Here is a 27,878-nt window from a genome sequence, read left to right as displayed (position 1 = left end):
CTGGTACCCGGTCGGTGCCAGGAGAGGCGTGCATGTTGAGAGTCATTTGCTTCCGAAAAAGTGGATGGCAGTCAAAATCCGACTTGAGTCCACAAGCAAAATCGAAATGTTTTTTTTCGCTTGGAGGGTGGTGCCATTTCCCCTTCCCTCAGAGGTCAATTGATGACAGATAGGGGGGTTGATGACAGGGGTCAGCAAAGAGTGAACAAGGCAAACGCAGGCCGTCCCGGAGGCCAGAGGAGGCGGACGGAGAGGCCTCACGACTTTACAACCTTCCTTTTCAAGTGGAAGAGAAGTCGAAAATAAAATAATGGGAATTCCAAGCAAACTCACGGAGATCATGGGGCCGAGAGCTTAACCCGGATGAGGGAAACAGTGCGGTCGACTCGATTGTGCTCGGTGTCGCGGAGGGCTTGAAGATTGGGCTATGAGACGTGGTTCTTGGGAGGGGCATCTCAAGAGGAGAATGAAGGTGGACTTTTGGTGCAGTCTGTGCCGTCCCCAGGGACTTCCAGATGAGATGGAGCCAGCCGAAAAAGTCAAGCGCGGGAGAAAACCAACCTGAGGCTTCAACCAAATATCGTATTTGTCAGAAAAAAGAGGAGCCAGGGTTCGCCCCATCCCTTCCGTTTCAACTCTCAAAAGATGATGATGATTGAAGGCAGGGTCGCGCAGGTGCAGAATGTGTCCTCGGAGCTTTCAATATTCGCGCAGCCGTTCCTCCTCATCTCCCGAGCAGAATCCCCGACGATGAAGTGCTCGTGTTTCATTTGTGGATTCTTCAACCAATCTCGGATTTCATGAATTCATTCCAGCTGCAGGGTTCTCGAGAGCGTCGTCATCAGCCCTTCGGGGAGGAATGGGGCTTGACGGCGCAGCCCGAAGAGGAGACGAGCGGTCTCCTCCAGGGCTCACCAAATTCATTCCCCCGGGAAAAAGGGACGATACATCTGAAAAGAAAGTGATGCAGCATGTGCATAAAAAGAGGCGACTTGAGACCTGCGCACCGCAAATACCATCTTGTCTTGTCGCATGATGCCCAGTCGAAAACATTCACCCATGCAAAGTGGCGGCATCAATGCCAGGAAAAGTAACAGTCACCCCTGCAAGAGATCCAACGACCTGTCTCGCAGATTAAAATGGATTGTTGAGATTGCCATGGTTGCTCCTTCTGCTCAACAGAGGCCTGCTGCCACGCACAACCTGTAAAATGGTTGAGGTCAAGGAGGGTTGTTTGAGATTGACTCGAACCCATCCGCGTCAACGGAGAATTGCCCCGTCAAGAGCACGATATATTCCACACTGCAATGGAGTGACCTTCCATGGATCCCCCACTTGACTGCAGAAACGAGACACCCCTCCATCCGTCTGCAACATCAACACTTCCCCCCTGATCCTTGGTTTTTCTGCTCTTCAGGAGCATTTGAAGGAGTTCCTTGTCTTCCTGTTCTCCACGTTCGGTCCAACTCCGACTTTCAGTTGTTGGCTTGGACCTCCACCACCGACGTCAGCGGCCACGAGATGAATTCCACACGCCCTGCACCAGCGGCATATCGCCAACAAATCCCATCCATCGACATCCACACCATCACGCACATTCATCAGTCGGGATTGATGCGAATTATCTTATGTTGCTGTCACCGAAAATCGTCATTGGTGTTGCAAACTTTACCAGATACAGCATCCCTGGGCATTGATGATGGACACTTGAGTCTCTGGGGAGGATACTATGACCGCGGGCATGCGTGATTCAATGTGAATGACTCGAACAACATTTAATGGATATCTACTGATTAAAAAACGGCGTGGAACTTGACGCACTCGAGCCTTCAAAGTGACACAATCGAGATCTTAACCCTCAGCACCAAAGTTGAAACGAGAGACATGATCATCATCGTCGAAGAGGCACTTTGAGGCTTGTAGCCCTGATCGCCGGTGATTGGCATCTTGAACTGGTCAAGCGAGGTCTTGCCGAGAACGCCCCTCCCTGCGCTCCGTTCGTTGCTCCTTCGTGGGGCGTCCTGTCACAACGCCATGGCCAGCGAGGCTTGGACCCGCAGCCAAGGTCTGGATCTGATAGGCACAGCTCATCGCCCAGCTGAGTTTATCTCAACTCTCCCATGTTCGTCCTCGAAATTATGCCCCAATGATTCGCGGATAACCGCCCGTTCATGCAGCACGAAGAACGAGCGACAGGGGAAGGACTGAAGCAATGGGCATGCCCACTGCCTGCCCTGCCAAACCAACTCTTCACCTCACAGAGCCTTGTCGATACATACGAGCGTTCAGTATTTCGAAAAGAGCAAACGCAAAAAGCTGAGACACTCTCTCCTGAGACTTTCCTTGCCAGACGTTTCGTGCGTCACAGTTATGGGGCACGGCAAGAGAGGTAGGTCTTCAGAATCGATGGAAGGACACATCCTCGCTCAGTGGATACTTGTCGCTTTGGCGGAATGGACCGACCAGACAGAAATTCTTTAACAAAAAGCTTCCCTCTCCAAGATTATTAAGAAAAGTGCGAGAAATAATCACAGACGCTTTTCTCGATCTCACTCGAAAGCAGCATATTTAATGTTTTTGTCCGGCGGAAAGTCGAAGAGGAAGTCAGCAGAAATCACCACCCTGACTGAAAGGGATGGCCGCTAGGACCCGGGCTTCCATGTTTCCCGTCCATATTCTTGGCAGAAGATGGAAAGTTGGGCTTCAGGTGCATCCCCTCCGATGACTGACGTCGAGCCTCGGGCTGTCCCTGACCAGAAGTATTTGGAGATCAAAGGGGCATGCGAGGAAGGGAGCGTTCTGGTTCAGCCATTTTTTCCATGCCAGTCTTCGTTGCTGGGTGTGAGAAGTTCTGTCCCTGAAGCCCACAGCAAGCTCACGAATCAATTGCCGAAAGAATCCCGTCAGGTCCCAGCCCATCCGTTTTCTGAAAGTTTTTTCTTTGACTGTGTGGCTCTCCAACCATCCCGCTTCCCAGCCCAATGTCTGAACCGACCAAGGTTCCAACTCTTCTCTTGTTCGTCTGTCTGTGCTGAGAAGCTGACCGCTTGTCGTGGACGAAAAGTCCCATTTGCTGCTCTTCCTCAGGCCCACCCCCGGTCAGGCCTTCAATGACCTGAGGCGGTCCAGAGTGGATCTCGGAACAGGGATCTTGCCTAAGCCCATCCTGGCAGCTCGTCAACTACGGCTTTGGGGAATTAGTGGAGCACAGACACGGCACATCATCCCTGAAACGCGTAATCGCCCAAAAACCCCACGCCAATCATTTCGTTTTTCTCTTCAGAGGTCGTTGGCTCCCCTTCCCAAATCTGTTGCGGGGTGACCCATTCAAGTAATCAATGGATGTCACCTGCACGCCCTCGAGGCTGCTCACAGACCAAGCAATTTCTCCAAAAGAGTCACCATGGCCACGACTCCTGACTTCTCAATCTCCACGAAGTCCGTCATCCGCTGACGACCGAATCGCTCTGTTGTCAGGTTGGGGAAGGAGAGTTCCGTCTGGCGTCCCAGGTCCCCGCAGACTCCGTGTGCTCTGTGCTCGCAACCTCCCCGTTGTGGAAAGAACAATTCTGGAGGGGAAGCATTCCTCCTTGAGCCCGAGCACTGTTGGCTGGGGGCGTTTCGCGCTTCGAGCACTCTTGCTCTCGCAGAATCGCATCTTTGTTCTTGGCGAGAGACCATTTTAGGGTTCCGGGACAGTTGGGAACCTTGTCTGGAGTGGGTTAGCTTATTCTTTGCTTGTCAACTCTTGGATCGATCTCGAGTCTCGTCTGGGGGAGGGTTTCCTGGAGGTCAACGCTTCTTCAGGAACGTTGGCGATCCCACCCCAGTGCACACCTCACTCGGCAGCAATCCAGGCGAAACGTGATGATCGACTCAGCGACGATTGACAGCCTTAAAAATATACCCTTGCTCAAGCGCGCCATCTGTCATCTGCAAAGGGTCGATCCCAGACGGCAGATCGTCCTCATTGGCGTATCGGCGAACCACTTTGGTGGAAGGGAATCGGATGTGCCTCTCCCGGAGTCCAGCCTCAGGGTTCAAGTTTGCAAGAATTAGCCACCGGAGTCATTTAGAGCGTTCTTTTTCAGGTTTGGGTGAAGCGTCAAGAAGGGATGAATGTCTTGTTACAGTTCTCGATTGTACCCAAAAATTTGATGCTCCTGCGGGCTGACAAGTGACCAGCACGTCAGCCTGAACCAATGATCTCCAGCAGCCAATCTGGAGAAGGCCGGAATCCTTCAGCCAACCCACGCAGAAAAAGCGGGGCCCAACCGCGGAAAATTGAACCACTCGATTCTGAAGGCTCGGGCCCATGGAACAAGGATACTCCGACCCAGAGGATCCACCAACACATTGCTCATTCTCGATCCAGGTCGCCCAAGATGCTGCCAAGGACGCCAGGGCCAGGGAAGACGTCCCTTGGACACGGCAGATAGTCAATAGCTAATCTTGGCCTGCATGCTTGAACCCAATCATTCTCATGAAAAGAGGGGCCCCCACAGGAGCTTACGCGTCATCATTGTGCACGTCCATCTTGAGTCTTGGACCAAGCTTTGCTCCCACGCTGACCCCCATTCGGTCTTGCTTGCAAGGGTCCCGGCCTGCAGCGATGGAAAACGAGCTCGCGAGTGAGAATCCACCGATGTATCCAATCTGCACCGCAATCTGTGACAGACTGAAGAGCCCTCCAGCTCTCCTGAGTGTTGACCTGAGCGTTGCCTGCGGAGGACGCCTGCCCCCATGGTTCATCATTCTTCGACCTCGAATCTTCGCCTTCCGCTTTCCTAGCGTCTCCACTCTAACCGCCACAATCTCCAGGGTGTGAAGCGAGAGCAACCTGAAACGCACTACTTGGTGACAAACCTCCACATTGTCCTCCACTCTTGCCAAGACCTCACCACCAAACTCGACATCTCACTGCGAATTCAGCAGGCCATCGAAGAGTTGAAGTTAAGACCAAGAAAGACGTTCAGGCCAAACTCTGAACAATCTGCCTCCGGCCTCTTCCGTCCGAGGATCTCCTTCCACCAGAAGAATTCTTGAGTGCCATCGGATCAAGAGGTCTCTTCATCTTCGCCAAGGACATTTCTCTGGTTTCTCCTCCCCGCATCACTCCTGCTTGTCACGTTCAATCATCTGATGCTCCATGACGACTTGGCGGTGCTTTGCTGAAAGGAGTCCAACATCTTGATGGGTCACCTCGTTGAGGCTGTGGCTGACAATCTCTCCTCGTGCGGCCATATTCTGAACAAGCTTCAAACTCGGCATATTGGCCTTCGCCTTGTAAGGTGCGGAAGGTGGATCCCGAGACTGAGTGGATGCCACGACAGGCTTTCATCCTTGGTCCCCCTCATGGTGGCCAGTGAGTTCCCAATGAAGAAGTCGCATGGACGACAGAAGCCTTCCTTCCTGTGTAAATGTTTCGAGAGAATCAAGTCCCAAAGCAACGCATCCAACGTGGGGTTTAGGATCCCAGCAGTTGAGCGGCTCATCACAGCGCCCCTTGCTCAAATTTGTTTCCTGTCCCCGGAGGCAGGGCCGAACATCCCACAGAAACTGGTCGGCCCTGCGACATGCTTACTTCAAGAGGAACCGCATTCCGTGAGCGAATCTCCTCTCAGTTGAAAATTCAATTGATGCAACATCCATTTGCGCCGCAAAGCATGGTTCGGACAGTGGGCTCGAAGCAGCTTATCCAAATTCAGTTCCAATTTGCGGGTTCGAATTCCGGCTGGGCAACCATGAATCATCAAAGTTGCATCCAGCCTGACAAAATTCTTTGACCCTCCGAGAAAAGGTTCACACGCGGCACAACAGCTTTTGTCTGAGAGCCTTCCTTCCATACCCATCCCGATTCGAGACACAGCCAACCTGCGTTTTCAACCGTTGAAGATTCGGAGCACTTCTTGAACAGGGTCATTGCCCGCTCGGCGGTCGACGCGACCCCTCTTTTCCCCCGGGTCCTCCTCAGCGAGAACAGAACTGGAACTCAGTTCCATGGTGAAAGCTTGGCTGGCGCTCTGTCAGTTTTCAAGAGTGCGGCGTTGTCCTGAAGTTTTCGAGTTCGTGTCTGTGCTTCGGCTGGACAAACCCGATGTGATGCAAAACGAGGATGTGACTGTGACTGTGAAGGAAGGGGCATTGCATTGCAGAATGCGCCTTGTGGCTTGCGTCCACTTCTCATGACTTTCCAATGAGATGCGGAGAATCTTGAATGAGTTGTTTTCTGGCTCCATTTGGAGGATGACGAAAGATTTTTGATGCTCCCATTCCAATTTCGGCAGGTACTTCTGATTTCTCGGTTCCATGGCTCATATTCAAGCAGATGTTTGGTTCGGTGTGTTGCAGTCCCGCACCAGGCTTCGGCGAGGATTGGGATTGGTTGATCTGGAAAAGAAAGCCAAATCTTGTGTGACCCGGATTCGTTGCCACGAGCTCCTGTCCGTTCTCGCCTTTGCTCTCCACAACTGCTCCTGGCGAGAAGGGAAACCAAGACGACGAGAAAAAGCAAAGGCGAGAGGGACCCCATAAATCCCATCGCTGGCTGCCCCTTCCGCCCTCCCGCGCCATCCCTCCCAGTTGACCCTCAAAGGAACCTTAGCGACCAAACGCTGAACATTCAGCCTCAGGCGAACTCCACTACGAGGGAAGAGGGCCGCAACGGTTGTTCCCAAATTGGGGAGGTGAACATGCGAAAAAAGCTTCCGCTCACATGAAGCACAATCAAGAGGACCCAAAGCTCAAGCCCCAAGTCGCCGCCCACTCTTCTTTCTTGAGACGAGGTTGGAGATGGAGAAAATTTTCCTCTCCGGAAACACCTCGTCCTCCCCCTTCCCAAATAATCGTCTTGGGGAGAAGCAACCTCGAAGAACGTCAAGCAAGGAAGACCACGCACTTTACCCCTTCGGAGATACCCAAGGTGCCCTCCTTTTGGATTTCGTCCCGTTCACTGTGAGGATGTGGTTTCCTCGCTCCACAACAATAATTCAGACCCTGGAACAACGCCACAGTCGAAATGGAGCCATAACCCAATCAGACCCTGACAATCCCCCTCCGCTGAACCCTCAGCATCATTTTCGTGCAGAGTCCTGTCCAGGAAACAGGCTCCGAATCACAAGCACATGCCTGTCCTCACACAAAGCACTCAAAGACCCCACAAGCCCTCGCCAAGCCCGCACATGACAGGCCGATGGAGAAAGGCTTACGCGGCATCACTCCCTCCCACCAACTACTCAAGTTTCAACAGCCCCACTGCTCGCTGAAGGCTTGGCAAACCTCACTGTTTCGTTCTCCCATGGCCTCCGTGAGGTTCGGCTGAGCTTCTGAGGGACGTTGATGGGTTGAATTTGATACGAGGCACAGAGTGTGGTTCTGGTGATGGTCCCATGGGTGGCCAATTTTCTATTCATAGACTCCCGAACCGGGTTTGGAGTTCGCGGGTCTGGCTCTCCTGTCCCAGAATTCGATGCACGATCTGACCCTCGAAGAGACAGGGATGTTGGGCTTCGTTGAACGTCCTTGTGGCATTGACCTCCTTTCATGTTTTCGAATTGACTGCACTCGACTGTGGGAGAGGAGGGAGTTGGATGGAGAAAGGAATCTCATAATTTAGTATCGTCGTTTTCTCCTGTAAAAAACGCGCCAGACCCTGCCAAAAGAAAAACACGCCGAATGTCAGTTGTACAAAGTCAGGAGAGAAAAAAAAAATACAAAAATAAGAATGCCAGCAGAAACCCCGAGACCTGAAATCAAATCATTATCAACAGTTCATCCCTCTTCAACCCATCCTCTTCCAACTCTGGATAGTAAGGAACAATTGCATCTGCACTTTGCACATAGGCGTCGTTGTACAATCGCCAGTAGGGCGTGCGAACCTTGCGCGCGGAGTGGAAGAGACCTGCCCAAACATAGTTCATCACGACTCCTGTGCCAACCGCCATGCGTATGGCGTCGATAGCTTCAATGACTCGATCGATCACATGCGGACTTGTCTCAAAGATGTTGGGGAAGACGAGGTTGAGAAGATGGACCATGGCATCCTCACATCCGAGACCAACCACGCCCAATGCGATGTGTTTGACCACCGTCGCAGCTGTCTGGCGATGCACTTGATCGCGGTCAATCAGGGCGTCTTCTAGCAGAGGAGTTACCGCATAGACGTAGTCCTTGGCCATTTCTCCGATGTATTCAAAGAGGAAGGTCATGGCTTTCAGCACACCATTCTGCACGTTCAGCTCGGGCACCCGATACTCGTTCATCAACGCGGGAAGGACGGTAAAGGGTGCGCAAGTTTCAGCGACGATACCGATGGCGACGGCTGTACACACCCGCGACTGGCGCTCCTGCACGCGAAGGTTGTTCAGCAGCGTAGCTAGCACGTCCTGGGGACCAATCGCCTTGGCGATGAAACCGAAGGTGTTGTTTGCGGCACGACGGATGCCCTTCTTATGGGCCTTCAGCATGTCTAACAACTCGAAACAGATACGCATCCATTCGCGAGCGTTAACGGACTCTGGGCCTCGATCGGCAATACGGCCGACGAGGTCGATGGTGTTCTCTTGGACCTTTTCGTGACGGTTTCGTAGAATGGGTGTGAGGCGAGGGAGTAGGTCTCGAATGGGGGGTTGCATTTGGTTGATACCAACAACAGTAACGATGGAACGGAGAGCCCCGAGAATGGAACCAAGCACCTCTGGGTACTCTTCACCAAGATACTCATAGAGTACGATGCCCAGTTTACCCATGAGGGCGTCCTCTCCACATTGCTTCATGACCAACGCGATCCGCGAGATGAGATCTGCGGCTTGCTGACGGACGGTGGCGGACTTGTTGTTCAACCTCCAAAGAATCGTACTCACGATCTGAGGAAGGTAGGGCTTGCAACGCGTGCCAAGAGCATTCACCACTGTTCCAAAGCCATTCAGGATCACGATATCTTCGATACTTTGCTCCTGGAAGGCATACAAAACACCATCGATGAGTCGCTCCTCCAACCTCTCCGAGATATCAGCAGCACCGAGAGAAGCGATTGTCTTCTCCACAGTTTCGACGGTCATCTTCCGGTAAGGTTCGCTCTCATCTTTCAAGTTATTGATAATCCGCTCCAGAATCTCACCTGCTCCAACCTTCTGTCCTAGGTCGACGGTGGTGTCGACGACTTGACGATAGTTTCTCCTGTCAAGAGCCATACGCCTAACCCAGAAACTCTTGAAGAAATCGGCCAGAACATGCTCCTTCAAGTAGCTTGCTGTGACACCATCGGTGCTTGCGCATTGAGATACCACTTTGAGAACAACTTTCTTCATCTCCTCATCGGGAGACGAGAACTCTCGGAGAAGGATCTCCATGATCTGACTGGTATAGTAGTTTGCGTACTCTTCGTCCATGAGAGGGATAATGTAGCCGACAGCCTTGAGGAAAGCTGCCAGACCTTTACCGCGCTGTTTGCGGGCTCCTGTCCAGAGGGGATTGAGTATTTCATCAAAACTCTCAATACCGTAGGGATTAGCCGCTTCGGCGAGGGCAGCCACAGCTAAAGCAGTGACCGTCCTAACTTTGGCCTGCTCATCACTAAGATTATCGGCGATACAGTCAACGAGGCCCTTCAGATGAGGAAGAATGGCGCATCCCATAAGGATGGGAATCTGCTGGACGATCTTGACCCCAGTGTGTCGGGCTTGCCATGACTTCTTGCTGCGACATACAGCACGGAGGAAAGGAAGCAACGCGGGAATGCCGAGAGCAGAGGCGACAACAGCAAAAGCTCGAGCCGTTGTGTTTCGTACGTACTCGTCAACGTGGTCGATATCTGGACGCATGGTACTGATCATCGTTGCAAGACCAGCAGCCTTAGCCAGGTTAGAAATTATCTCGCGACCCTCAACACGGGCGTAATAATCTTGATCGATCAGCAGTGGCTCGATGACGACCAGAATCTTATGAACATAGGGCCGCACAAGGTCATCGAGCTTGTATAGAACGCGATCGATAACCTTGACTAACAAGTGACGTTCTTGATCTTCAAGGGACTTCTCCATAAGCAGCGGCAGAATCTGGTTGAACAACGCGCCAGCTCCGAATTGGCGGGCATTATCTGTAAGCTGACGCAAAGCAGTCTTTCTCATTGGTGGGGTGCCATTCTTGACCTTAAGCAACAATCTCATGATCTTTCGCTCCTTTAGTTCATCCACTGACATGCTTGATTCGTCCCCCGCTTCCATCAGCTTCCCGAAATATGCCATGTCTTCGGGCTTGAAGAACTGTAGATCACCAACTCCGGGAATTTCAGTGGGGAGCTGCTTGCCTAGGGAACGCGCACTTTCAGGTTCCTGCATCATGAAACCCCCAACCCCAGTAGAGCTAGCAATCGGAGCAGGGGTTGCCATAAGTTTCCTTGCTGGCGCCCGAATTGGGGCATATCCTGGAGGTGGTTCAAGAATTTTATAGCCCTCTGAGGGAAGCATCATGTCAAGCTCTTCGTCTGACAAAGGTGCGTTGCGACCGGAGATATCAGTTCCAAAACTAGTTGGAATCGTAGGCACACCTACTTGAGAAGGATGGATAGGGGTTGCAAGACCAGAATTACCGACTGGGGTAGCCGCTGAGATCGCCGGCGCCTGGTCCCATCGCGATCGACGCTTCGGGGCTTCCTCAGCTGTACCGGGAGCAACAGGGGCAGGTGTTTGGTCCCAACGCGACTTTTTAGTTTTGGAGTCGTCAGATGTAGGGGCGGCCGCCGCCTCATCTGTTTCAGGAGCCACATCCCAGCGTTGTTTTCGTTTGCGACCGGTGGCAACAGACACTGTCGAGCCGGCCTCTGCGTTCTCCTTATCCTCCAGGCTCAGAGTGGGTTTGTGTTCCACAACGCCATTCTCACCATGGGCCTGTTTCTCTGCGATCAGCTTCTGGACACGCTCTTCTTCTTTTTCAAGCTCACGAAGAGCCATAACTTCACGGTAGGTTTGGCCATCTCCTTCGATGTTAGCATGAGTGTTCGCAGCAAAGGGATCGGCTCTAGTCGGCGTCAACGGTCCGCGGTCGAACCGTCGCTTTTGATAGTCAGTCTCGCGATCAGAGATTCTGGCAGCCTTTTCTCGTCCCAGAAGTATATCTTCCTCCTCGACGCCATTTCCTCGGGCAAACTCATCGATCTGGCCGCGTGTTGCGGTATACTGACCGACCAAGCGGTGACTACCATCCGCGTCGTCCATATCTTCATCTCCATCATCGACGGCAATAGAGGTGCTGTATCCCGCATATTTGTCGGCACCATCACGATCGTAGAGGGTTGTGTCGAACGACTCGGTCAGGGAGGCCTTGGTCGAGTTGTCAGTGCGCTGGTTAGACGGATCAAAGGTCCTTGAACCTTTTTTCGCAGCCGCCGCCGCGTTACGCTCAGCCTGGAGCTTTCGAACGGCCTCGAAATCCGCTTTGGAAGAGATTAGAGAGTGTCGCGACGATTTGAGATTGGGGGCCTTACCGTCAGACATATTGACAAGTGCGAAAGGTTAAAAATGCGATAGAGAGCAAGCAACCTCTAATTCAAGCAGTAGCAACAGCTACATCCGGATAGAAGGCCGTATTTTTGGCGCCACGGTGATGTTTTACAACAGGAAGTTGGTGGCTTGGGCTGAGCGGAGGCTGCGGAAAAAAGGATGAAGTCAAGACGAACATTGATGACTAATTTTCACGTGACTTTCCTGGTCATATATTCACGTGAGATGCTGCTGGTTGTTGGTTCTTCCTCAAAGTTAACACTGAGAGACGACATTGGGTTGATGTGCAATAAACGGCTACTTACAACCTACATCCACAGCAGTGTGATAAAACTGAGTTTTATCGATATGTTACGTGTGTTCCGGAAAAGCACGCCACGAGGGACCATTACAACTCGATTATATATACCCGTGCTCCAATGAAACTCCTTTGATGATAGAATGCACAGTAGCTTTCCAGCTTCCCCTACTAATTCTTGAAGGTATAATAGAGGCATTCAGTCTCAGCCTCGGATAACGGCGGCAATTCTGTGAAAAGAATGCATTGAGAGGAAGCGTCCAAATCTCGTGTCTTGAACAGAAAGTCAATGGATTGCCTCAACTGTTTTATGAAGAGCATCCCCTTCGCCATTAAAAGGTCGTAAAGAGAGTGTACCTTGGTTGACTTGTTCACCTAAATTCGGGAACTTGCTCTTGCGACCATGGCTCCTACACTGAACCAATGCGGACTACTTCCCACAAACCCCATACTCCTAACAACCCGCGACCTGTGCTGCACGAAAGGGATTTCTTGCCGTCACCTCGAATACAAGACATGCTAACCGAGTTCCTCACCGCTCACAAATAAGAAAAGCGAGTTCGTATCTTCAGGATCTCACCGCGACGCATAGACTGGTATCCAGGGGCAAGTAAACACGGGTCCTTTCTGACAGGGCCCCTTTCGGCCTTACAGTTACAAATGCTACGGTATGAGAGCTTAGCCATTGCTGAAACGTAACCTCCTGAGGTATCTTTCCAGGGTCTTCGACGCTTCTTCCTGGAGCGGTTGGTGTAAAAACGGGATATCCGATGTTGGGCTGCGGCTCCCTGTGCATACAGGAGATGCCTTGCTTCTGCCTGCAGTACCGGACATAGTTCCGTAGAGAGCACGAGTGACTCTATATATGCGGGCATATATCCAGATGTATGAGTCGGGGTGGGGACGTACCGAGGCGATGCGTTACTGCTGTTTGGGTGTTGCCCACGTTAGTGGAATGAACTCGGTAAAGCAATAATCGATTCAAGGACTTTCCAGGACGAGACTGCGGGAGAGGTGTTCCCAGCGGACGATCATGATATGGTAAAGACGGAACGCTGATTGAGCTGTAGTCTCGGCCTCTGCGTGCTAGCCATGGCTCCGGGCGCTGTTTAGGGTTGGGGGGCTAGTATCTTCCGCTTGCGGATGGTCCAATTAAGTATTAATGATTATTGAAGCATCGAAGTCTATTCACAAATTTATTTGAATCTTCTTCATCAACTGTGTAGAAAGCCAATGAGCCCTGCCAAGATAAGCAAAGAGGGGAGCCAGAACACCGAATATGATAGATGAATTAGCGTGAAAGAAGAAAGCTCAATCCCAAATTAAGGAGGATGACAGCACCGGGCAGTCCTGTATCAGTCGCTGATACACTTAGCGAATACGGTCTAGTCTGGCGCGGTTCATGGCAAGCTGGTCGTCGACATTTACGCTCTGAAAATTCGTTAGCATGCACAACCGAACCGCGAGAAATCGGGTCTAACCTTGTCCATGATACGCTCCAAATGTCTGTTCTGCTCATCTAGTTCGCGGCCCGTCGCCTTGGCGAGAAGGTTCAACCTGCCTGTGGCACCCGAAAGCAGGTTCAAGTTCTGATCAATCTCTTCCTCCATTGCGTCGTCTTCGCTATCCGCTTCAAATTGGTACTTTGCACGCTCGGCCACAGTTGTCTTCTTCGGCTTTGGAGCTTTAGCCGATTCGCGTTCAATCTCCCTGAATGTACGCTCCATCCGCTGATTAGTCTGGAAGGCTTCACTTCGAGTCCCTGCCTGTGCATCACGCTCTTGCCGGTGTGTGCTCAAAATGCGCTCATCCCGCTCCCTTTGACGCTGCGCGCTGGTAAATGGATTGGACACATGCACGGCAAACATGCTCTTATTTAATGTCTTCAGCTCCCGAGCTTTCTCATCTGCGATACGTCCCTCTACGCGGGCGACATCTAGGTGCCTCTCTGTATCGTGAATCATTTCACCTTGAGCACCGAGACGAGCGAGGGTGCCCCGCCCTGTCTCTTCGGCCTGCGCTGCAAGGCGAAGGGCATTCCGGGTGGATGAGATATCGCTTTGTTTGGTGAATCGAATATCCTGTTTGACAGCCTGAATTTCTTGCTCTTCCTCCTCTTCCGCAGTAAGGTGGCGTTCCTGGTATGTTCCGGTGGTATATCCAGAGCTTCCACCTCCGCACCCGCCGGATTGCTGCTGCTGCTCGGAATACGGGGGTGGTGCACTGGCCTGCTGTGCCGCAGCTCTCTCACTAGCACCTCCGAAAAGAGCGGCTCTGTTGTCGTCACCGCCGGAAAGATCGTTTGGATCAGTGCTGCCCAGTCCACCGTAGCCTCCAGGTCCGTATCGGGATGCTGGAGCGGCGCCCGCGCCGCCACCATAACGATTTGCTCCGTATCCGCTCTGATTGCCATATGAGTTTGGCATGTAACCCTGATATTTGTTGTCACCAGGAATCTGATACTTATTATCCCCTGGAATCCCGTTACTTGGTGCGGGGTCACTGGGAATCCGCATGTTAGGTGGCGGTGCCGCTACTCCGGCATTGACTTTTGCTTTGGTATACGGATCTGCAGGAACGGGTTTTGCATAGGGGTTCGAAGAGGGACCAGGGCTCTTGCTTTTCGATCTGGACCCGAAGAGCGCAAGACGGTTGGAGGAATCGTCGTCGCCGTCGTCGGACGATTTCTTGAGGCCGAAGCGTCTCATGGTAGTATTTTCGAAAGGATCGAGCGGCTAAAACCAAAGATTTCGAGGGAGAACGGCAAACGGGAGTGCGATGTTGGTAAAGAGAGTTTCACAAACGGGATGCGAAGAATAGTAGAGGGGAAAGATGGGGAGATGGAGACGAGGAAGATGAAACTGAGGCAGCAGCAAAAGGACTCCTGAGACAAAAGGCAGCTCTGTCATGTCTGTACGCGGAAGTCTGGCGTTGATCTGGGGAAGTAACAAGTAATAACCGTATCGTTACCTGAATTTGCCTGTTTTGGAATGAACTAATCCTATTATGGCTAGCGTCAGTGGCTGGACCTCTGCAAACGTCAACTAGTCCACCCTCGCTCTCTTGTGTCTTCTCTCATGCTTCCTGGACGGCTTGACGGTAGCCATGGCGCCGTTTCCTGAGTCTGATGCGGAGTATTTTAAGGACAAGGCGCGGAGGGGCCTGCTGGATCTCCTTGAAGGCGTGAGTATGGCTCCTGATTACCATGCTTCTTGTCGGTTTCAGGCTGAAACAATATCATTTTTCTAGGTCCGTGGAAAGAAGAATCTGGTGATTAACCAGGGCCTCGCGGGGCCTGTTGGCCTCTTTGTCAAGTTTTCTCAGCTCCAGGAGCACGGTGTGGATCGTGTGTTCTTACTTGAGAACGGCAATGTCGACTCTTCTCAGCGCAATGTTGTTTTCCTAGCGTATGCCGAAAAGATCCGCCAGGTGCGGGCAGTGGCAGGTAAGTCAGACTACCAATGCAACCTTCGAATTTATCCATCTCCGCTGTAAAATATATCTGCCTTGTTTCCAAGCGCAGAATGGGGTTTCTTCTCGACGTAATCAGTCGGGCTCCCTGCGAGGGGACTTTGCCGAGCAACCCACCCCCAAGTCTTTCCCTATCCGCGTAGCCCGACTGAATGCCATGGGAATGAACTGACAGTCCTATAGAGCAGATTCAGCAGCTCCAACGCAACAGCAGTATCGAGCATGAATTCTCGATCTTCTGGGTTCCAAGGCGGACCCTCGTAAGCAACAACATTCTCGAAAGCGCGGGCATCATTGGAGATGTGAACGTCGCCGAGCTGCCCCTTTACTTTTTCCCCCTGGAACAGGATGTCCTTTCACTGGAATTGGAGGACTCTTTTGCCGATCTGTATTTGGTAAGCAGTTCCTTTTGGCCGAGGATTACTGCCCACTGACTTTTATACAGCACAAGGACCCTGAATGTATTTTCCATGCTGCAAAGGCCCTCATGGATCTGCAACAGAGGCATGGGTACTTCCCTCGGATAGTCGGTAAAGGGGACCATGCACGGCGGCTCGCTGATCTTCTTTTGCGAATGAGGAAGGAGCTTGACGCAGAAGAGAGCTCTGGTCTAGTAGGGCTTTCTTATCGGAACCTCTTGCCTAGCGCTGGTATTGAAAGCCTGATCGTTGTTGACAGATATGTCGATTTCGCCACCCCTTTGCTCACCCAGCTAACGTATGAGGGTCTGATTGATGAACTGGTGGGAATTAAGCATAATCAGGCAGACGTCGATACGTCCGTCGTTGGCCCAGCCGCGACTCCCCAAGCGCAAGAATCTTCGAAAGCGTCCCAACAGTTCAAGCAGGGCCAGAAACGAAAAATCCAGCTGGATGCTTCTGACCAACTGTTCAATCAGCTCCGTGATGCCAACTTTGCTATCGTTGGCGATATACTCAATAAGGTTGCGCGTCGGCTGGAGACGGATTACGAGAGCCGTCATACGGCTAAAACGACATCCGAACTTCGCGAGTTTGTGAACAAATTGCCGATGTATCAGCTCGAGCATCAAAGCCTTCGGGTCCATACCAATCTTGCCGAGGAGATTATGAGGAACACCCGTTCAGACATCTTCCGCAAGGTTCTGGAAGTTCAGCAGAACAACGCGGCAGGTGCCGACCCGACCTACCAACATTCATTGATCGAGGAGCTTATTGCGCGGGATGTTCCGCTGAAAGCGGTCCTTCGTTTACTTTGCCTTGAATCTTGTATGTCGGGAGGTTTGCGATCTCGGGATCTTGAAAATTTCAAGCGACAGGTTGTCCAAGCATATGGACATCAACATTTACTAACGTTTAGTGCTCTGGAGAAAATGGAGCTTTTACAACCTCGCTCCTCAACTCCTGCAATGTTGATCCCTGGTACCGGCGCACAGGCAGGCTCCAGAACAAATTATAGCTACCTAAGAAAGAACCTTCACTTGGTTGTCGAGGATGTGAGCGAAAAGGACCCTAATGACGTGGCATATGTTTATAGCGGCTTCGCCCCGTTGAGCATTCGGCTCGTTCAATGCGTCTTGCAAAAGTCATATGTCCTATCTCTCATGAGGGGTGGCCCTACAGTTCAAGCAAACACCGCCTCACCGGGATGGCTCGGATTCGAGGACGTGGTCAAGAGCGCACGCGGCTCGACATTTAGCATTGTTCAGAAAGGTGACGATAAGGCGGTTCGAGCACGGCAAACACTGAGCGGGAGTAATGCCGCCAAGGCAGTCGTTGTCTTCTTTTTGGGTGGTATCACATTTACTGAGATCGCGGCACTGCGTTTTATTGCAGGCCAGGAGGCTCCTCGACGAAAGATCGTGATTTGTACGACGGGTTTAATAAATGGTGATAGGATGATGGATGCTGCGGTTGCGAAAGGGACTTTCGCCGCGACCGACTCTTGATTGTTGACCCGATGATATGTTGATGTTCTATATGATGAATGATGACCCAGTTCTCCGTGCTTCGAATCTAGATCCAGTATAGCCTAATATGGTGCCACCGTGGAAACATGTCATAAATTTCTCGCATCTTAATTGTACCCGCAGTCACATGAGGAGGTCTATCTAAAGACTCTCAAGTCCCCGACAAGCTAATACTTAAACCCAGAATTAACTCCCATAAGTCTGCCCTGATATCGCTCCACCACTTCCCCTAACTTCACCATCACTCCTGCCGATAGCGTTCTTACTTGCTCGCGAGGATCACTCGAATCCCGGATCGCGGGTGTTCGATCGAAGATCTCGCCAGCCCATTCCCGCAATTCCATAACCTGAGTCGCAAATTCGGTGACGAGGCGTTCCTCACCCGCTGTGCCAGATTCAACGTTTAGATCGATTATTGCGAGGAAAAGGGAGAGGAGTGCTGAGAGGATTGTTGGTTCTTCGGAGACGGGGCGTGTGTGGAGCGAGAGGAGGAATGTAAGAGTTTGTTGGGTGAGGGAGGGGAGGAATGGAGTGTGTGGGCCCATCGTTGAGAGGGTGAGGGTCAGGGTTTGGATGAAGAGGGTGAGTAGGTGCGGGACAAAGAAGGGGTTGTGGGAGGGTGCGGTTGATCTGATTTGAATAGAGTTAGCGGCTCCCTTGATCGTTCTTCTGTAGGGAGGGTAGTGTGGTGGATGATGATACTCACGACGTGAATTGTATCATCATAATCTCGAAACGGCCAGCTAGGGGGTAGAAAAATCCTTCTGATAGGACTTTGTATAGATCCTTCACTGTGGTCTTTTGCCGGTGGGCCGCGCGCTGCTGACGTCTTTTTTCAACATCCATCCGCGAAGAGAACGTACGCACTTTGAGTGCGTTTGGACCAGACATGCTATCGGCAGCATTTGCCGCGAGTGGCTCGAGTGATGCTTGCGCAATGCCTCTAGTTATGCTTGCGATGGGAGATTCATTGTCGGTATAAATATCTTCAAGATGAGGAGGGAGCTTCTTTGATGGGAACGAAGAGTCCGGTAAAGCTGGGAGACCTAATCCTTTCGCATCTTCCGCCCCAACCCCAGCTAACTCCCGGGCACTCAGGCCTAGTGCAGTAAGCACAGCGGAACGCTGGACTTGTGATAGGTCCCCGCCAAAAAATATGGCAGAGAACCACTGGCCCAATTTCAAGGGTTGTGAAACTATCAGCGCGATCATACCTTGTAGACGGTGTTCGTGGAATCTGGGAAGTTTGCTTTGCTCTTGGAGGCCGACGAGTACAAGGGCTAGCTCTTGCGTGTGTTCTGCGAGCTCAGTTCCAAAACCGGTCTTGCGTCTGATCAGCCCAGGAGCCGTTGTAATGGCGAGTTCATGACGGTCGAGATTTTCTGTGTCTCTTAGGGACGCTACGAGTTCGCGAATATATCTGTCTGTTGTCAGGGTGACTCACATAGAAGTGTGGGCCGATAACTTACACTGGGGCCGTTGGTTTATTTCGCTGTACCAACGTTGGGTCATCATCAGAATCCGATGGGTCTTCATCGGGCTTTTCATAGGGAATCAGATCCTCATCCTCGTCTTCATCTTCATCTCCAAACGAGTCGTCTATCTCTTCTATCGCAACAATCTTGGCCGCTCCCTGACTGGGGTTCTTGGAGGGTCGAGAAGTGTTGACAGAAATTGGGCCCTTTATCGGCCTTTGTGTCCACTCCGTCACGATGTGTTCCCGCGATTTGATCAGATCCAGGGGCCCGATGTTGTCCTCGATCTGGACAAGGCTCAAATACCATTCAGCCTCGGAGCTCTCCATATCCTCAAGATCAAACCTCATTGCTTTCCCGGGTTCCTCGATGAGCTGCGAAATCGCGGTGCCGATGATCATTCCCAGCAAACGAGCTCTTGTTGAAGCGGCCGCCAGACGATTGGAAACTGCATTGAGAAAAACACTGGTACGCCCAATATTTTTCATTTCGGCTGCGTTAAGCCGATGGAGATAGCCAGCAGTAAGAAGAACGGTTTGAGTGTTCGCTGTAGTGCGTTAGCGGTTGAAATGGCTCGCGTGGGAAGGGAATTGATTTGCCTTCTTGACTCTTCATTGGAGCGTGTTGTATGTATAACTTATCAGCCGACCGCTCTAGGCTCCTCGTAAGCAAGGTTGCTATCATATCTATAGTTGTCCTGGTCAGCATGACGCCAAGTGTCCGGCTTGACAATGGATATTACCTTGCCGGTGGGCTAGATTGACGATAAGCGCCCGTCGCAGTGCTGTGGTCTGTATTGAACCACCTTGACCATTAGAAAGCCAATCTATCAGTTGGCTTTCCAGACTAGCCCGCTTTGACAAAATGACGGAACATAGAGCCGCAATAGCATCGACAGATTGATTAGAGGCCATATCATTTCCATGAAAAGACTCCGCTAGAAAGTAATTCTTTTCAATATCACGAAAAATAGCTTCAAGCGTGGCAAGCTGTTCGGTCCAGCGAAGATGGTTGAAAAGTGTAGTGTATTGATCTGTAAGCGACTGGCTGACGAGCAGGCCCGAGAATACTTCTCTTACTAACTGATCTGGAAGAATACATTAGCACGCAATCGTAAATGAAGTTTTCTCTAAGATTACCTGTATATCCAAGGCTTAGCCCCCTTCCCGTAAGGGAAGCCAGTGCTTTCCAGTGGTCTTTCTGGCTATTTGCCCCAAGCTTTGAAGCCATATAGCAAATATTAGCTCCGACCCACGAAGCAAACCGAGACCCGTTTCCAAGCCATGAGAACTTCTGAGCAGCATCGGAATCCCCAACTAGGGAAAGAGCTTCTGCTGATACCGAAAGAACTCTACTGGCCGCAAGGAGAGATACCAGCTCTTTCCAAGCCACTTGTTTCTGAATTGCATTATTGTAAGCCGCTTCTATGTCAGTATGCAAGCGCCAAAGAAGGTCGTCGGGCTCGAGTAAAACAGAGATAGCCTCAAGGATGTTTTCGAGGCGCAGTCCGCTACCCGAGGCGTCTGCCTGCCGGGAAGATGCTCGCGCTTCGACGATGAGGGAACGGAGCTGTGTCACTAGGCAACTGATACCAGGAACGCTACAAAAGCATCTCAATAATGCAGATCGGATCTTTGTATTTCCAATTGTTGATCGCTTTGATGACGCGTTGAGAGAGTGCCAGTGGTCATGGATTGTGGTGCTGGCTAAGGTATTTAGGATCTGCGTTGTTTTAGAACTGGGAACTCGGATATCAAGATCAGCCACGGAAAACCGCTTTTTATATGGATCTAAAGCAGAAAGAACTTGGTAGAGTTCATCCTGATTAGGGGTTGACCTCAATATCGACAGAACATGGACTGATGACGACGAATCTGCATCAGGCGTGGTGGTCGGCGCAGGATGACTGGCTTCGGGCGGTGCGTTCTGAAGCTCGCCCTCCCTTTCTGTTAGAGCAGCATGCAACCCATCATTGTTTATTGTTTGGATCTCTGTAATGATCTTATCCATCTTTCAAAGTGGTCATTGTGAAGCTTGGGTTTCAGAAAAAGCTGCCAGCAAATCAGGAGGGACAAAGCCTGAGTGCACCACCGTATAATTAGTCAGCTATTCATATGTCCCATTATGCCGGCTTCTTCACGCTCTCATAAGTCTTCTTTGCCTTTCCTCTGAGCCTTTTCGTCTCCTACACTTCCTGTCCCAAGCTCAACCTCTCCTTTATGGCATCCGAGTCGTGTTGCAGGTGCCTCTGTCTTTTTCATCGTTCCGCTCTTTACCTTGGATCCTGATAATACCAGGCTTTAATAATGACGAGAAATGGCCCTTGGCAGGGCCTTTGTTCTGGTTTCTTCTTAATGTTATTTCTTGTCCACAGGTATCTCTGTTAACTTCATTATTTGATCTAGTATATAAATACTAGAGAATCCCCCCTCTTACGTTATACCTGGTTTGTAGAGACTGTAAGCATCTTCTGCTGGTATAGCTAGTTGCAGTTGCATAGCTTGCCCCTTTTTGCTGGTGTTGTGGTTGTTTGGAAGCTGGACTCTCAATTCAAGATGGGCGCTTCGCTGTTTAAATCCCTATTATTTTTGCTAACATTGGCCCTGGCCTTGCTTCAGCCCGGAGCATGTGGCCCAAGTGCCAGTCATGATCTCGTGAGTGCCGCCCCTTTCCTGTCTGTGCTGGTCTCTTACTAAACCTCGCAGATGATGTCTTCCGATCTTTTCTTGACAACCTGGACTGAGCCTGATTGCCAGGGTAAGCAAACCTGGAAGAAATTTTCTCAAGGATCTCGCGGTCTTGTTGTCCCCAAATACGTTGTTTCCCGGAGCCTGACGCTTTCCCGTCTGTTGGCCCCGTACGAACAACTTGATATCTCAGTCACTCCTAACTTGGATACATGGTCTGGTGACTGGGGTAATGCCGAGCATGAGTCCTCATGTGAAGTGTTTGTGCGAAGCTTTCTCCCTGGAAATGTCACAATGGACTGCTACAATGTGCCTGCGTTTACCTGCGAACACTTGTGGTTAAATCCGTCTCTGGGGGGACGTTACTAATACGATGAAATCAACTGTTTGGTTTTCGGGGTTGGTGCTGTGCCTGCGTGGGTTGCCTGTTCTCTCATTTTCTTGCAGTCGCTTTGTTGAGGACTTTCCTTGTGGCCGTATACTCCTGAAGTGCCTCAGATTGCTTCCAGATGGTTAGGATTATTTACCCATTGTTTATATTCATCGCTCTCTGCAGAATTCAGACGCGAGGGGAACTAACACACCTATATCTTGACTTGAAATATGCTGCAAGGCAAGTTCGTGTTCTTTTAGTCGCTCGGGACCAGGGAGGTATGCTTACAATATATCAACTTGATAACGGAGTTTCTATCTGCTGGGATATATTTAATTTCCTTCAGGTGAATTTGGATCTAATCATAAAGCCTTTGCTGGATGGGCCTTTTCGTGCTGAGGGTCTCGAGCGTCGGAACTATGTTTGGTATCGATGCGGAAAGGGTAGTCAACTCCTCGAAGTTGATGGGTTACTTTTCTATCCAGAATATTTCTCTCGTCAGTGAGGACCAAACATTAATTGTCAAATCAAATCCCCCAAAGGAATTGAAAGCAAGAGAGAAACAGAAATGGAAGGGAAGGTGGAGGAATACGACAGCCATAGTGGTCACGTGCGGGGTAGGTTTGTAAGTCGCCCATCAGTCAACAACGGCGATTCGATTTCAACAACCTCGACCTCACGCTAGGGCTTGCTTTCTTTTTCGGATACAGACGTTTTGACACGTTTTATTTAAATAAGTTCCAAAGGAAAGGTTCTACCGCCACCGAACGTTTCAAGAGCGAAAACTTAGGAGATATAACGGATCACTTTGACGATGGGAGTTGCGGATCGGTGGTGCGGTCCTTACTTACATAGCTTTTCCTAGAAATCTTCGCTTACGCCACTTAGGAAGCACCTACACAAGGCGCTGTCAAAGTCTGGGCCATTCTCGGACCCGGACTGGATTCCTGGGGAGGAGACGATAAAGTCTTTGGAAGAATCTAAGATCTTGTATGTCTTCTAGCTGTGCCTCTCCTCCACACCTACTAATCTATACGCAGGGTCATGTATGTTATTGATACTTCCTGAAATACTCTTGTAAGGACGGGTACCTAACTCGGGATAGCGGAGCTGGAGGGCTGGGATGCGAAATTTTGAAGAACCTTGCCTTATCGGGCTTTAAGGATATCCACGTCATCGACATGGGTAGGCGGACTCTCGCACTAGCGCGATGTGATTGCGGGTCTAACTTGAGCAGATACTATTGATATTTCCAACTTGAATCGGCAGTTCTTATTCCGTCAGTCTGATATAGGCAAGCCAAAAGCGGAGGTTGCGGCCGCCTTTGTTGAGAAACGAGTCAAGGGTGTCAAGATCACGCCGTTCGTGGGAAAAATTCAAGATAAAGATGAAGATTACTACATGCAGTTCAAGATTATAGTTTGTGGCCTTGACAGCATCGAAGCTCGAAGATGGATTAATTCCACGTTGGTGGGAATGGTCGATATGGACAACCCGGAGAGTCTGAAACCGTTGATCGATGGTGGGACAGAAGGTAAGTGAGCTTATAATAATCAGAATACAGAAATCTAATATATTTGCAGGATTTAAGGGCCAGGCGCGCGTTATTCTACCCAGTCTTACATCATGCATTGAATGCCAGCTTGACATGCACGCTCCCCGCCCAGCTGTTCCGCTCTGCACCATTGCAACTATCCCTCGCCAACCTCAGCACTGCATTGAGTGGGCCCATCAAATCGCCTGGCAAGATAAGCGTAAGGATGATGCATTCGACAGCGACGATATGGAACATATCGGCTGGGTTTACAACGCTGCCCTTGAACGGGCTAAGGAATTCAACATCTCTGGAGTGACCTTCCAGATGGCCCAAGGCGTTGTGAAAAATATCATTCCCGCTATTGCCTCGACAAACGCTGTCATCGCAGCAGCCACAACATCTGAAGCGCTCAAAATCGCAACTTCCTGCAACCCTTTCCTTGAAAACTACATGATGTATGCTGGGGAAGAGGGTGTCTACACCTATACCTTCGAAGCGGAAAAGAAGCCGGATTGTCCTGTCTGTGGATCTCTCGCACGCAAGATCACTGTGAATGCAGATGCGACTCTGGGGGAATTTATCGAAACGCTGGGAGAGCGGCCCGAAGCACAGCTGAAGAAGCCGAGTCTGAGAACCGAGGAGAAGACTTTGTATCAGCGCTTCCCTCCGCAGTTGGAGGAGCAAACAAGGGATAACTTAAAGCTGAAGCTAAGGGACCTCATTGTGACTGGACAGGAAGTTGCTGTCAGCGATCCAGCATATACCATTGATTTTAGGTTTCAGTTGATATTTGGTTGAACCTGGACCTTCCGGGGGGTAAACAGGCGTTACAACGAAAGAGCGATGATTATGACTAGAGATCGAAGGAATTCTAAATCTGTTTTTTCTATCTCGTAAATCCTACGCCAGACTCCTCGTCACGTCAGGAGATAATGACCCACCTTTTTCTCATTAGGGTACAAGCTGTGAGAAACAAGAATCCAACGCCAGATAATGCATGATAGGAACACTATGCGAGGCAAAAAGGGAGGGCCAGGATTATCGCATCAGATCAGTCAACCCCCTCTTCCACCTGGCGCATTTCAGCTTCAGCACCTTGACACTCTCGAGGAAGAGGACATCGCTGTCGAACTGCCCTGTGCTTTCGATGTTGAAGATGAAGTGATCCCGTATCCGACCAAGCTTGACCTTGCCGTGGAATTCTTCGTGTCTCAGACACTCTCTACTGACTGTATCGTGGAAAGGATCACGGACAACGGCCTTAAGCTCGCCAGAATGACCTTGATATTCCGAATTTTGCCGCGTATCCTCGGCGGTGATGGGTTCAAGGGCAATCACACCCTTGGGGAAACACTTGGCAAACTTCTTCGCATCCTCTCCAATAATCGGGCGCAGGATTTTGATATCCGGCATCAAACGGTAGGTCGCCGTTGCTACCGGTGAGAATTTGGCGTGATCCGCTCCGATACCTTTGAGACAGTGCATTTCCATCTCGATCTTCTGACCCGGCCGAAGCTTCGCAATCAAAATATCGGGGTTGACTGGTTGGATAGCGCCATCTCCGACGAAGTACTCGTCCTGACGGCCGACGGGGTGGAAGACAATATCCTTGGCATATACGTGTGCGTTCTTGTAGAGCTTGCGGGGATCCTCCTCATGGGGAGATGCGTTCGGGTTCTTGGTACATTCAACATCGAGGCGCAGTACAACGGTATTGAAGTCCGCTAACTCACTTTCGGTCTCGGGGTTGTCGTCGGTCGGCTTCTTGTGCCACCGCATCCAGTTGAGCCCCTCAACCGAGCCTTTGAGGGGTATTAGACCCAATCGTTGGGCGAGGACCTCATCTTGAATCACGGACGTGTTGTTGTGAACGTAGACTGTCTCAATGGCAAGAGTTGGCACCTCGGCCATGACAATACGACGAAATGCGTTCGCGACAGCTGCATCGAGACCGATCAGAGAAAAGGAAGACTCGAATTGCTTGTTCTGGTGGAATTCGACCCGGAAGCCCTGGAAACCAAGTTAGACGGCGCGAGAACGAGGAGAAAACAGGCGGCACATACATCCCGGAATCTGTCGAGAGACCATTCGTGCGACTCGCCCGGCCAGTGACCCGGGAAATCTGTGGAGGGTATATTGCTAACGGTCTCGGAATTGATATTGACGATCTGAGTTGGTTAAGGGCGGGCTCATTTTTTCAAACTTTTGAAGACATACCTTTCTACGTTCGAGCTCTTCATGTGATACGATAAGGGGCGCCATGATGTGTATGTGGAGGAGGGAGGCTGTTCAAGAAGAAATCAAAAAGTTCTGAGAGAAACCGGCAGTATTTTGTGGCCTGAGGCGGAGAGACTTCGCATTTATAACGCAAAAGGTTAGGAAATGAATTGCTTGGGCCTCCCAAAATGATGCGGGAAACTCGCGAGTGGTATCTTAGAATGGGTGCACTATAGATAGCTGAAAAGACCAACCAGAGGCGGCGTGATGACCAGAGCTTCTCCGCCACGTGACTGGCCAAATTGCATCTTGTCGCAAACTCCGGGCGTCGGTCCAGGGCAAACCTTACCGACGAAGACGAAGCCCCCTATCCTTTGCGTCCCGACTGAGGACAGTCAGCCTTTCTCCCTCAGAGTCCCTTTCTACCGTCTCCCGGATGGCTGCTTCCTTTGCTCGCCTGGCGGGCAATACCCCCAAAAAGCTTTGCCTCCGCCCCTCCGGCATTGCCAGACACACTGTTGTCCCCAGATCACGCTCGATAGCGACGTCCGTACCTCGTCGAGCGGCAGAGTCTACCAGCTACCAGGCCACACGATTGATCCCGACAGACCCGACCTTTTCACATTTTGCCAACAAGGGATCCGAATCCGAAACCTCTGCAGGCCTTGAGTCCGAGGCTGAAGGGGTCGACCGCAAGATCCGCCATTACACCGTCAACTTCGGTCCTCAACACCCTGCCGCTCACGGTGTGCTCCGATTGATTCTGGAACTCAATGGCGAGGAGATTGTCCGCTCAGACCCTCACGTTGGTCTGCTCCACCGTGGTACTGAGAAGTTGATTGAATACAAGACCTACATGCAAGCATTGCCTTACTTTGACCGCCTGGATTACGTTTCTATGATGACAAACGAGCAATGTTTCTCATTGGCCGTGGAGAAGCTGTTGAATATTGAGATCCCCGAGCGCGCCAAGTATATTCGGACATTATTTGGGGAGATCACGCGGATCCTGAACCACCTTATGTCTGTCCTCTCACACGCTATGGATGTTGGCGCTTTGACACCATTCTTGTGGGGTTTCGAGGAGCGTGAGAAGCTTATGGTAGATAACTTCTTCCCGCGCATCTGTGTTAGTGGAGTTTCAATTAGCTGACATTTGGTCTCTCACAGGAATTCTACGAGCGAGTATCAGGTGCCCGTTTACACGCTGCCTATGTTCGTCCTGGTGGTGTTTCCCAGGATCTTCCCCTTGGCCTTCTCGACGATATCTACCAGTGGGCGACTCAGTTCGGCGACCGCATTGATGAGACCGAGGAACTGCTCACGGACAACCGTATCTGGAAGGCTCGAACCCAGGGTGTTGGTGTTGTGAGCGCCGCGGATGCGCTGAACATGAGTTTCTCTGGTGTCATGCTCCGTGGCTCCGGTGTCCCATGGGATATCCGCAAATCTCAGCCGTACGATGCCTATGATAAGGTTGAGTTCGATGTGCCTGTGGGCGTCAACGGTGACTGCTACGATCGTTACCTTTGCCGTATGGAGGAGTTCCGCCAGTCCCTCCGTATTATCCACCAATGCTTGAACCAGATGCCTGCAGGCCCCGTCCGCGTAGAAGACTACAAGATCATGCCCCCTCCCCGTGCGGCCATGAAGGAGAACATGGAGGCTCTCATCCACCACTTCCTCCTCTTCACTAAGGGTTACGCTGTTCCCCCCGGCGAAACATACTCCGCCATCGAGGCTCCTAAGGGTGAGATGGGCGTATTTCTGGTCAGCGACGGCAGCGAGCGGCCCTACCGTTGCAAGATTCGTGCTCCTGGATTTGCCCACTTGGGCGGTTTCGATCAGATTTCCCGTGGTCACCTTCTGGCAGATGCTGTCGCTATTATTGGTGAGTACTGTGCGCGGACTTTTCAATCTCGGATGGACGACTGATTATTGTCTAGGTACAATGGATCTCGTGTTTGGCGAAGTTGACCGGTAAAATATCTGATCTCCAGTCTTTCGTACGAAACACAACACACCCAGATAAACAATGAAACAAAAGATCTAGAATACAATGACGCGACTTGATAGGTGGATGTCCAGCTCGCGCTGTTCCATCTTGCGCCTCATCTCTCCTGGTGGGCGGGACTGGAAATATTATATAGGGTGTGGGAGATTCCGACTACCGGCTGTACCAGTTCATTTTAATGGCGTTCATTCCCTTTTGTTCCTACCGCGCTCTACATCTCCCCTGTCTCTTTTTTTCTATCTTGTGTATAGTGACACCTGAATCTCATATGATGAATGGCACCATTATCCTAAGTATAATCTGAAGGAAGCGTGGAGTGTTTCCCATCGAGGTGTAAGCGTCCAAAGCGAAAAGCTACAC

At 51.0% G+C, this 27,878-nt stretch overlaps 8 protein-coding genes across 8 annotated transcripts; 4 read left to right on the top strand and 4 right to left on the bottom strand.

The window, feature by feature from the left end:
• Positions 1–7,751: 7,751 nt before the first annotated feature.
• BJX67DRAFT_344254 (U2 snRNP complex subunit HSH155) lies at positions 7,752–11,227 on the bottom strand (the record flags this gene model as incomplete). The annotated part of the gene is made up of 2 exons (XM_071028228.1): positions 7,752–11,051; positions 11,180–11,227. The coding sequence occupies 2 exons, from the start codon at positions 11,225–11,227 to the stop codon at positions 7,752–7,754; spliced, it is 3,348 nt and encodes a 1,115-aa protein (XP_070889603.1).
• Positions 11,228–12,922: 1,695 nt separating this feature from the next.
• On the bottom strand, positions 12,923–14,799 carry BJX67DRAFT_243761 (putative plasma membrane SNARE protein (Sec9)). The gene is made up of 2 exons (XM_071026141.1): positions 13,278–14,799; positions 12,923–13,227 (listed from the first exon to the last, which is right to left on the bottom strand). Exons 1-2 carry the CDS (start codon positions 14,502–14,504, stop codon positions 13,168–13,170), a joined length of 1,287 nt encoding a protein of 428 aa, XP_070889602.1. The 5' UTR covers positions 14,505–14,799; the 3' UTR covers positions 12,923–13,167.
• A 62-nt stretch (positions 14,800–14,861) lies between these two features.
• BJX67DRAFT_344236 (Sec1 family protein) lies at positions 14,862–17,283 on the top strand. The gene is made up of 4 exons (XM_071028227.1): positions 14,862–14,979; positions 15,046–15,241; positions 15,451–15,662; positions 15,713–17,283. Exons 1-4 carry the CDS (start codon positions 14,902–14,904, stop codon positions 17,192–17,194), a joined length of 1,968 nt encoding a protein of 655 aa, XP_070889601.1. The 5' UTR covers positions 14,862–14,901; the 3' UTR covers positions 17,195–17,283.
• On the bottom strand, positions 17,278–20,714 carry BJX67DRAFT_243719 (telomere length regulation TEL2 family protein). The gene is made up of 6 exons (XM_071026140.1): positions 19,830–20,714; positions 19,433–19,777; positions 19,290–19,376; positions 18,685–19,237; positions 17,922–18,635; positions 17,278–17,845 (listed from the first exon to the last, which is right to left on the bottom strand). The coding sequence occupies exons 1-6, from the start codon at positions 20,698–20,700 to the stop codon at positions 17,383–17,385; spliced, it is 3,033 nt and encodes a 1,010-aa protein (XP_070889600.1). The 5' UTR covers positions 20,701–20,714; the 3' UTR covers positions 17,278–17,382.
• A 144-nt stretch (positions 20,715–20,858) lies between these two features.
• On the top strand, positions 20,859–22,288 carry BJX67DRAFT_344232 (uncharacterized protein). Its single transcript, XM_071028226.1, has 2 exons — positions 20,859–21,344; positions 21,396–22,288. The coding sequence occupies exons 1-2, from the start codon at positions 21,246–21,248 to the stop codon at positions 21,744–21,746; spliced, it is 450 nt and encodes a 149-aa protein (XP_070889599.1). The 5' UTR covers positions 20,859–21,245; the 3' UTR covers positions 21,747–22,288.
• A 130-nt stretch (positions 22,289–22,418) lies between these two features.
• Positions 22,419–24,159, top strand: BJX67DRAFT_344230 (NEDD8-activating protein UBA3). Its single transcript, XM_071028225.1, has 6 exons — positions 22,419–22,584; positions 22,639–22,740; positions 22,791–22,796; positions 22,856–22,935; positions 22,988–23,284; positions 23,334–24,159. Exons 1-6 carry the CDS (start codon positions 22,565–22,567, stop codon positions 24,083–24,085), a joined length of 1,257 nt encoding a protein of 418 aa, XP_070889598.1. The 5' UTR covers positions 22,419–22,564; the 3' UTR covers positions 24,086–24,159.
• Positions 24,160–25,640, bottom strand: BJX67DRAFT_344226 (DNA-directed RNA polymerase core subunit RPC40). The gene is made up of 3 exons (XM_071028224.1): positions 25,505–25,640; positions 25,351–25,455; positions 24,160–25,297 (listed from the first exon to the last, which is right to left on the bottom strand). The coding sequence occupies exons 1-3, from the start codon at positions 25,547–25,549 to the stop codon at positions 24,326–24,328; spliced, it is 1,122 nt and encodes a 373-aa protein (XP_070889597.1). The 5' UTR covers positions 25,550–25,640; the 3' UTR covers positions 24,160–24,325.
• A 172-nt stretch (positions 25,641–25,812) lies between these two features.
• On the top strand, positions 25,813–27,817 carry BJX67DRAFT_344225 (NADH-quinone oxidoreductase subunit D). The gene is made up of 3 exons (XM_071028223.1): positions 25,813–26,606; positions 26,675–27,395; positions 27,451–27,817. Exons 1-3 carry the CDS (start codon positions 25,941–25,943, stop codon positions 27,486–27,488), a joined length of 1,425 nt encoding a protein of 474 aa, XP_070889596.1. The 5' UTR covers positions 25,813–25,940; the 3' UTR covers positions 27,489–27,817.
• Positions 27,818–27,878: the final 61 nt, after the last annotated feature.

The sequence above is a fragment of the Aspergillus lucknowensis genome, assembly GCF_044049455.1.
Source record: "Aspergillus lucknowensis strain CBS 449.75 chromosome Unknown BJX67scaffold_5, whole genome shotgun sequence".
NCBI lineage: Eukaryota > Fungi > Ascomycota > Eurotiomycetes > Eurotiales > Aspergillaceae > Aspergillus > Aspergillus lucknowensis.
The sequence above is the reverse complement of the archived record's forward strand: the minus strand, read 5'-3'. Positions and strand labels throughout refer to the sequence as shown.

What these genes read in the sequence shown, in the direction of transcription:
- BJX67DRAFT_344232 (XM_071028226.1), top strand. Translation starts at nt 21,246, where the DNA reads ATGGGCGCTTCGCTGTTTAAATCCCTATTATTTTTGCTAACATTGGCC. An exon ending in CAAGTGCCAGTCATGATCTC is followed by an intron (nt 21,345 to 21,395) that starts GTGAGTGCCGCC and finishes TAAACCTCGCAG; the next exon opens with ATGATGTCTTCCGATCTTTT.
- BJX67DRAFT_344225 (XM_071028223.1), top strand. Translation starts at nt 25,941, where the DNA reads ATGGCTGCTTCCTTTGCTCGCCTGGCGGGCAATACCCCCAAAAAGCTT. An exon ending in AGGAGCGTGAGAAGCTTATG is followed by an intron (nt 26,607 to 26,674) that starts GTAGATAACTTC and finishes GGTCTCTCACAG; the next exon opens with GAATTCTACGAGCGAGTATC. An exon ending in AGATGCTGTCGCTATTATTG is followed by an intron (nt 27,396 to 27,450) that starts GTGAGTACTGTG and finishes ATTATTGTCTAG; the next exon opens with GTACAATGGATCTCGTGTTT.
- BJX67DRAFT_243761 (XM_071026141.1), bottom strand. Translation starts at nt 14,504, where the DNA reads ATGAGACGCTTCGGCCTCAAGAAATCGTCCGACGACGGCGACGACGAT. An exon ending in TGGAGCGTATCATGGACAAG is followed by an intron (nt 13,228 to 13,277) that starts GTTAGACCCGAT and finishes ACGAATTTTCAG; the next exon opens with AGCGTAAATGTCGACGACCA.
- BJX67DRAFT_344230 (XM_071028225.1), top strand. Translation starts at nt 22,565, where the DNA reads ATGGGAGTTGCGGATCGGTG. An exon ending in ATGGGAGTTGCGGATCGGTG is followed by an intron (nt 22,585 to 22,638) that starts GTGCGGTCCTTA and finishes TACGCCACTTAG; the next exon opens with GAAGCACCTACACAAGGCGC. An exon ending in TATCCACGTCATCGACATGG is followed by an intron (nt 22,936 to 22,987) that starts GTAGGCGGACTC and finishes TAACTTGAGCAG; the next exon opens with ATACTATTGATATTTCCAAC.
- BJX67DRAFT_243719 (XM_071026140.1), bottom strand. Translation starts at nt 20,700, where the DNA reads ATGGATAAGATCATTACAGAGATCCAAACAATAAACAATGATGGGTTG. An exon ending in TCCAATGAAGAGTCAAGAAG is followed by an intron (nt 19,238 to 19,289) that starts GCAAATCAATTC and finishes AACGCACTACAG; the next exon opens with CGAACACTCAAACCGTTCTT. An exon ending in ATGATGATACAATTCACGTC is followed by an intron (nt 17,846 to 17,921) that starts GTGAGTATCATC and finishes TATTCAAATCAG; the next exon opens with ATCAACCGCACCCTCCCACA.
- BJX67DRAFT_344236 (XM_071028227.1), top strand. Translation starts at nt 14,902, where the DNA reads ATGGCGCCGTTTCCTGAGTCTGATGCGGAGTATTTTAAGGACAAGGCG. An exon ending in TGCTGGATCTCCTTGAAGGC is followed by an intron (nt 14,980 to 15,045) that starts GTGAGTATGGCT and finishes TCATTTTTCTAG; the next exon opens with GTCCGTGGAAAGAAGAATCT. An exon ending in CCAGGTGCGGGCAGTGGCAG is followed by an intron (nt 15,242 to 15,450) that starts GTAAGTCAGACT and finishes ACAGTCCTATAG; the next exon opens with AGCAGATTCAGCAGCTCCAA.
- BJX67DRAFT_344226 (XM_071028224.1), bottom strand. Translation starts at nt 25,549, where the DNA reads ATGGCGCCCCTTATCGTATCACATGAAGAGCTCGAACGTAGAAAG. An exon ending in AAGAGCTCGAACGTAGAAAG is followed by an intron (nt 25,456 to 25,504) that starts GTATGTCTTCAA and finishes TAACCAACTCAG; the next exon opens with ATCGTCAATATCAATTCCGA. An exon ending in CTCTCGACAGATTCCGGGAT is followed by an intron (nt 25,298 to 25,350) that starts GTATGTGCCGCC and finishes CTTGGTTTCCAG; the next exon opens with GGCTTCCGGGTCGAATTCCA.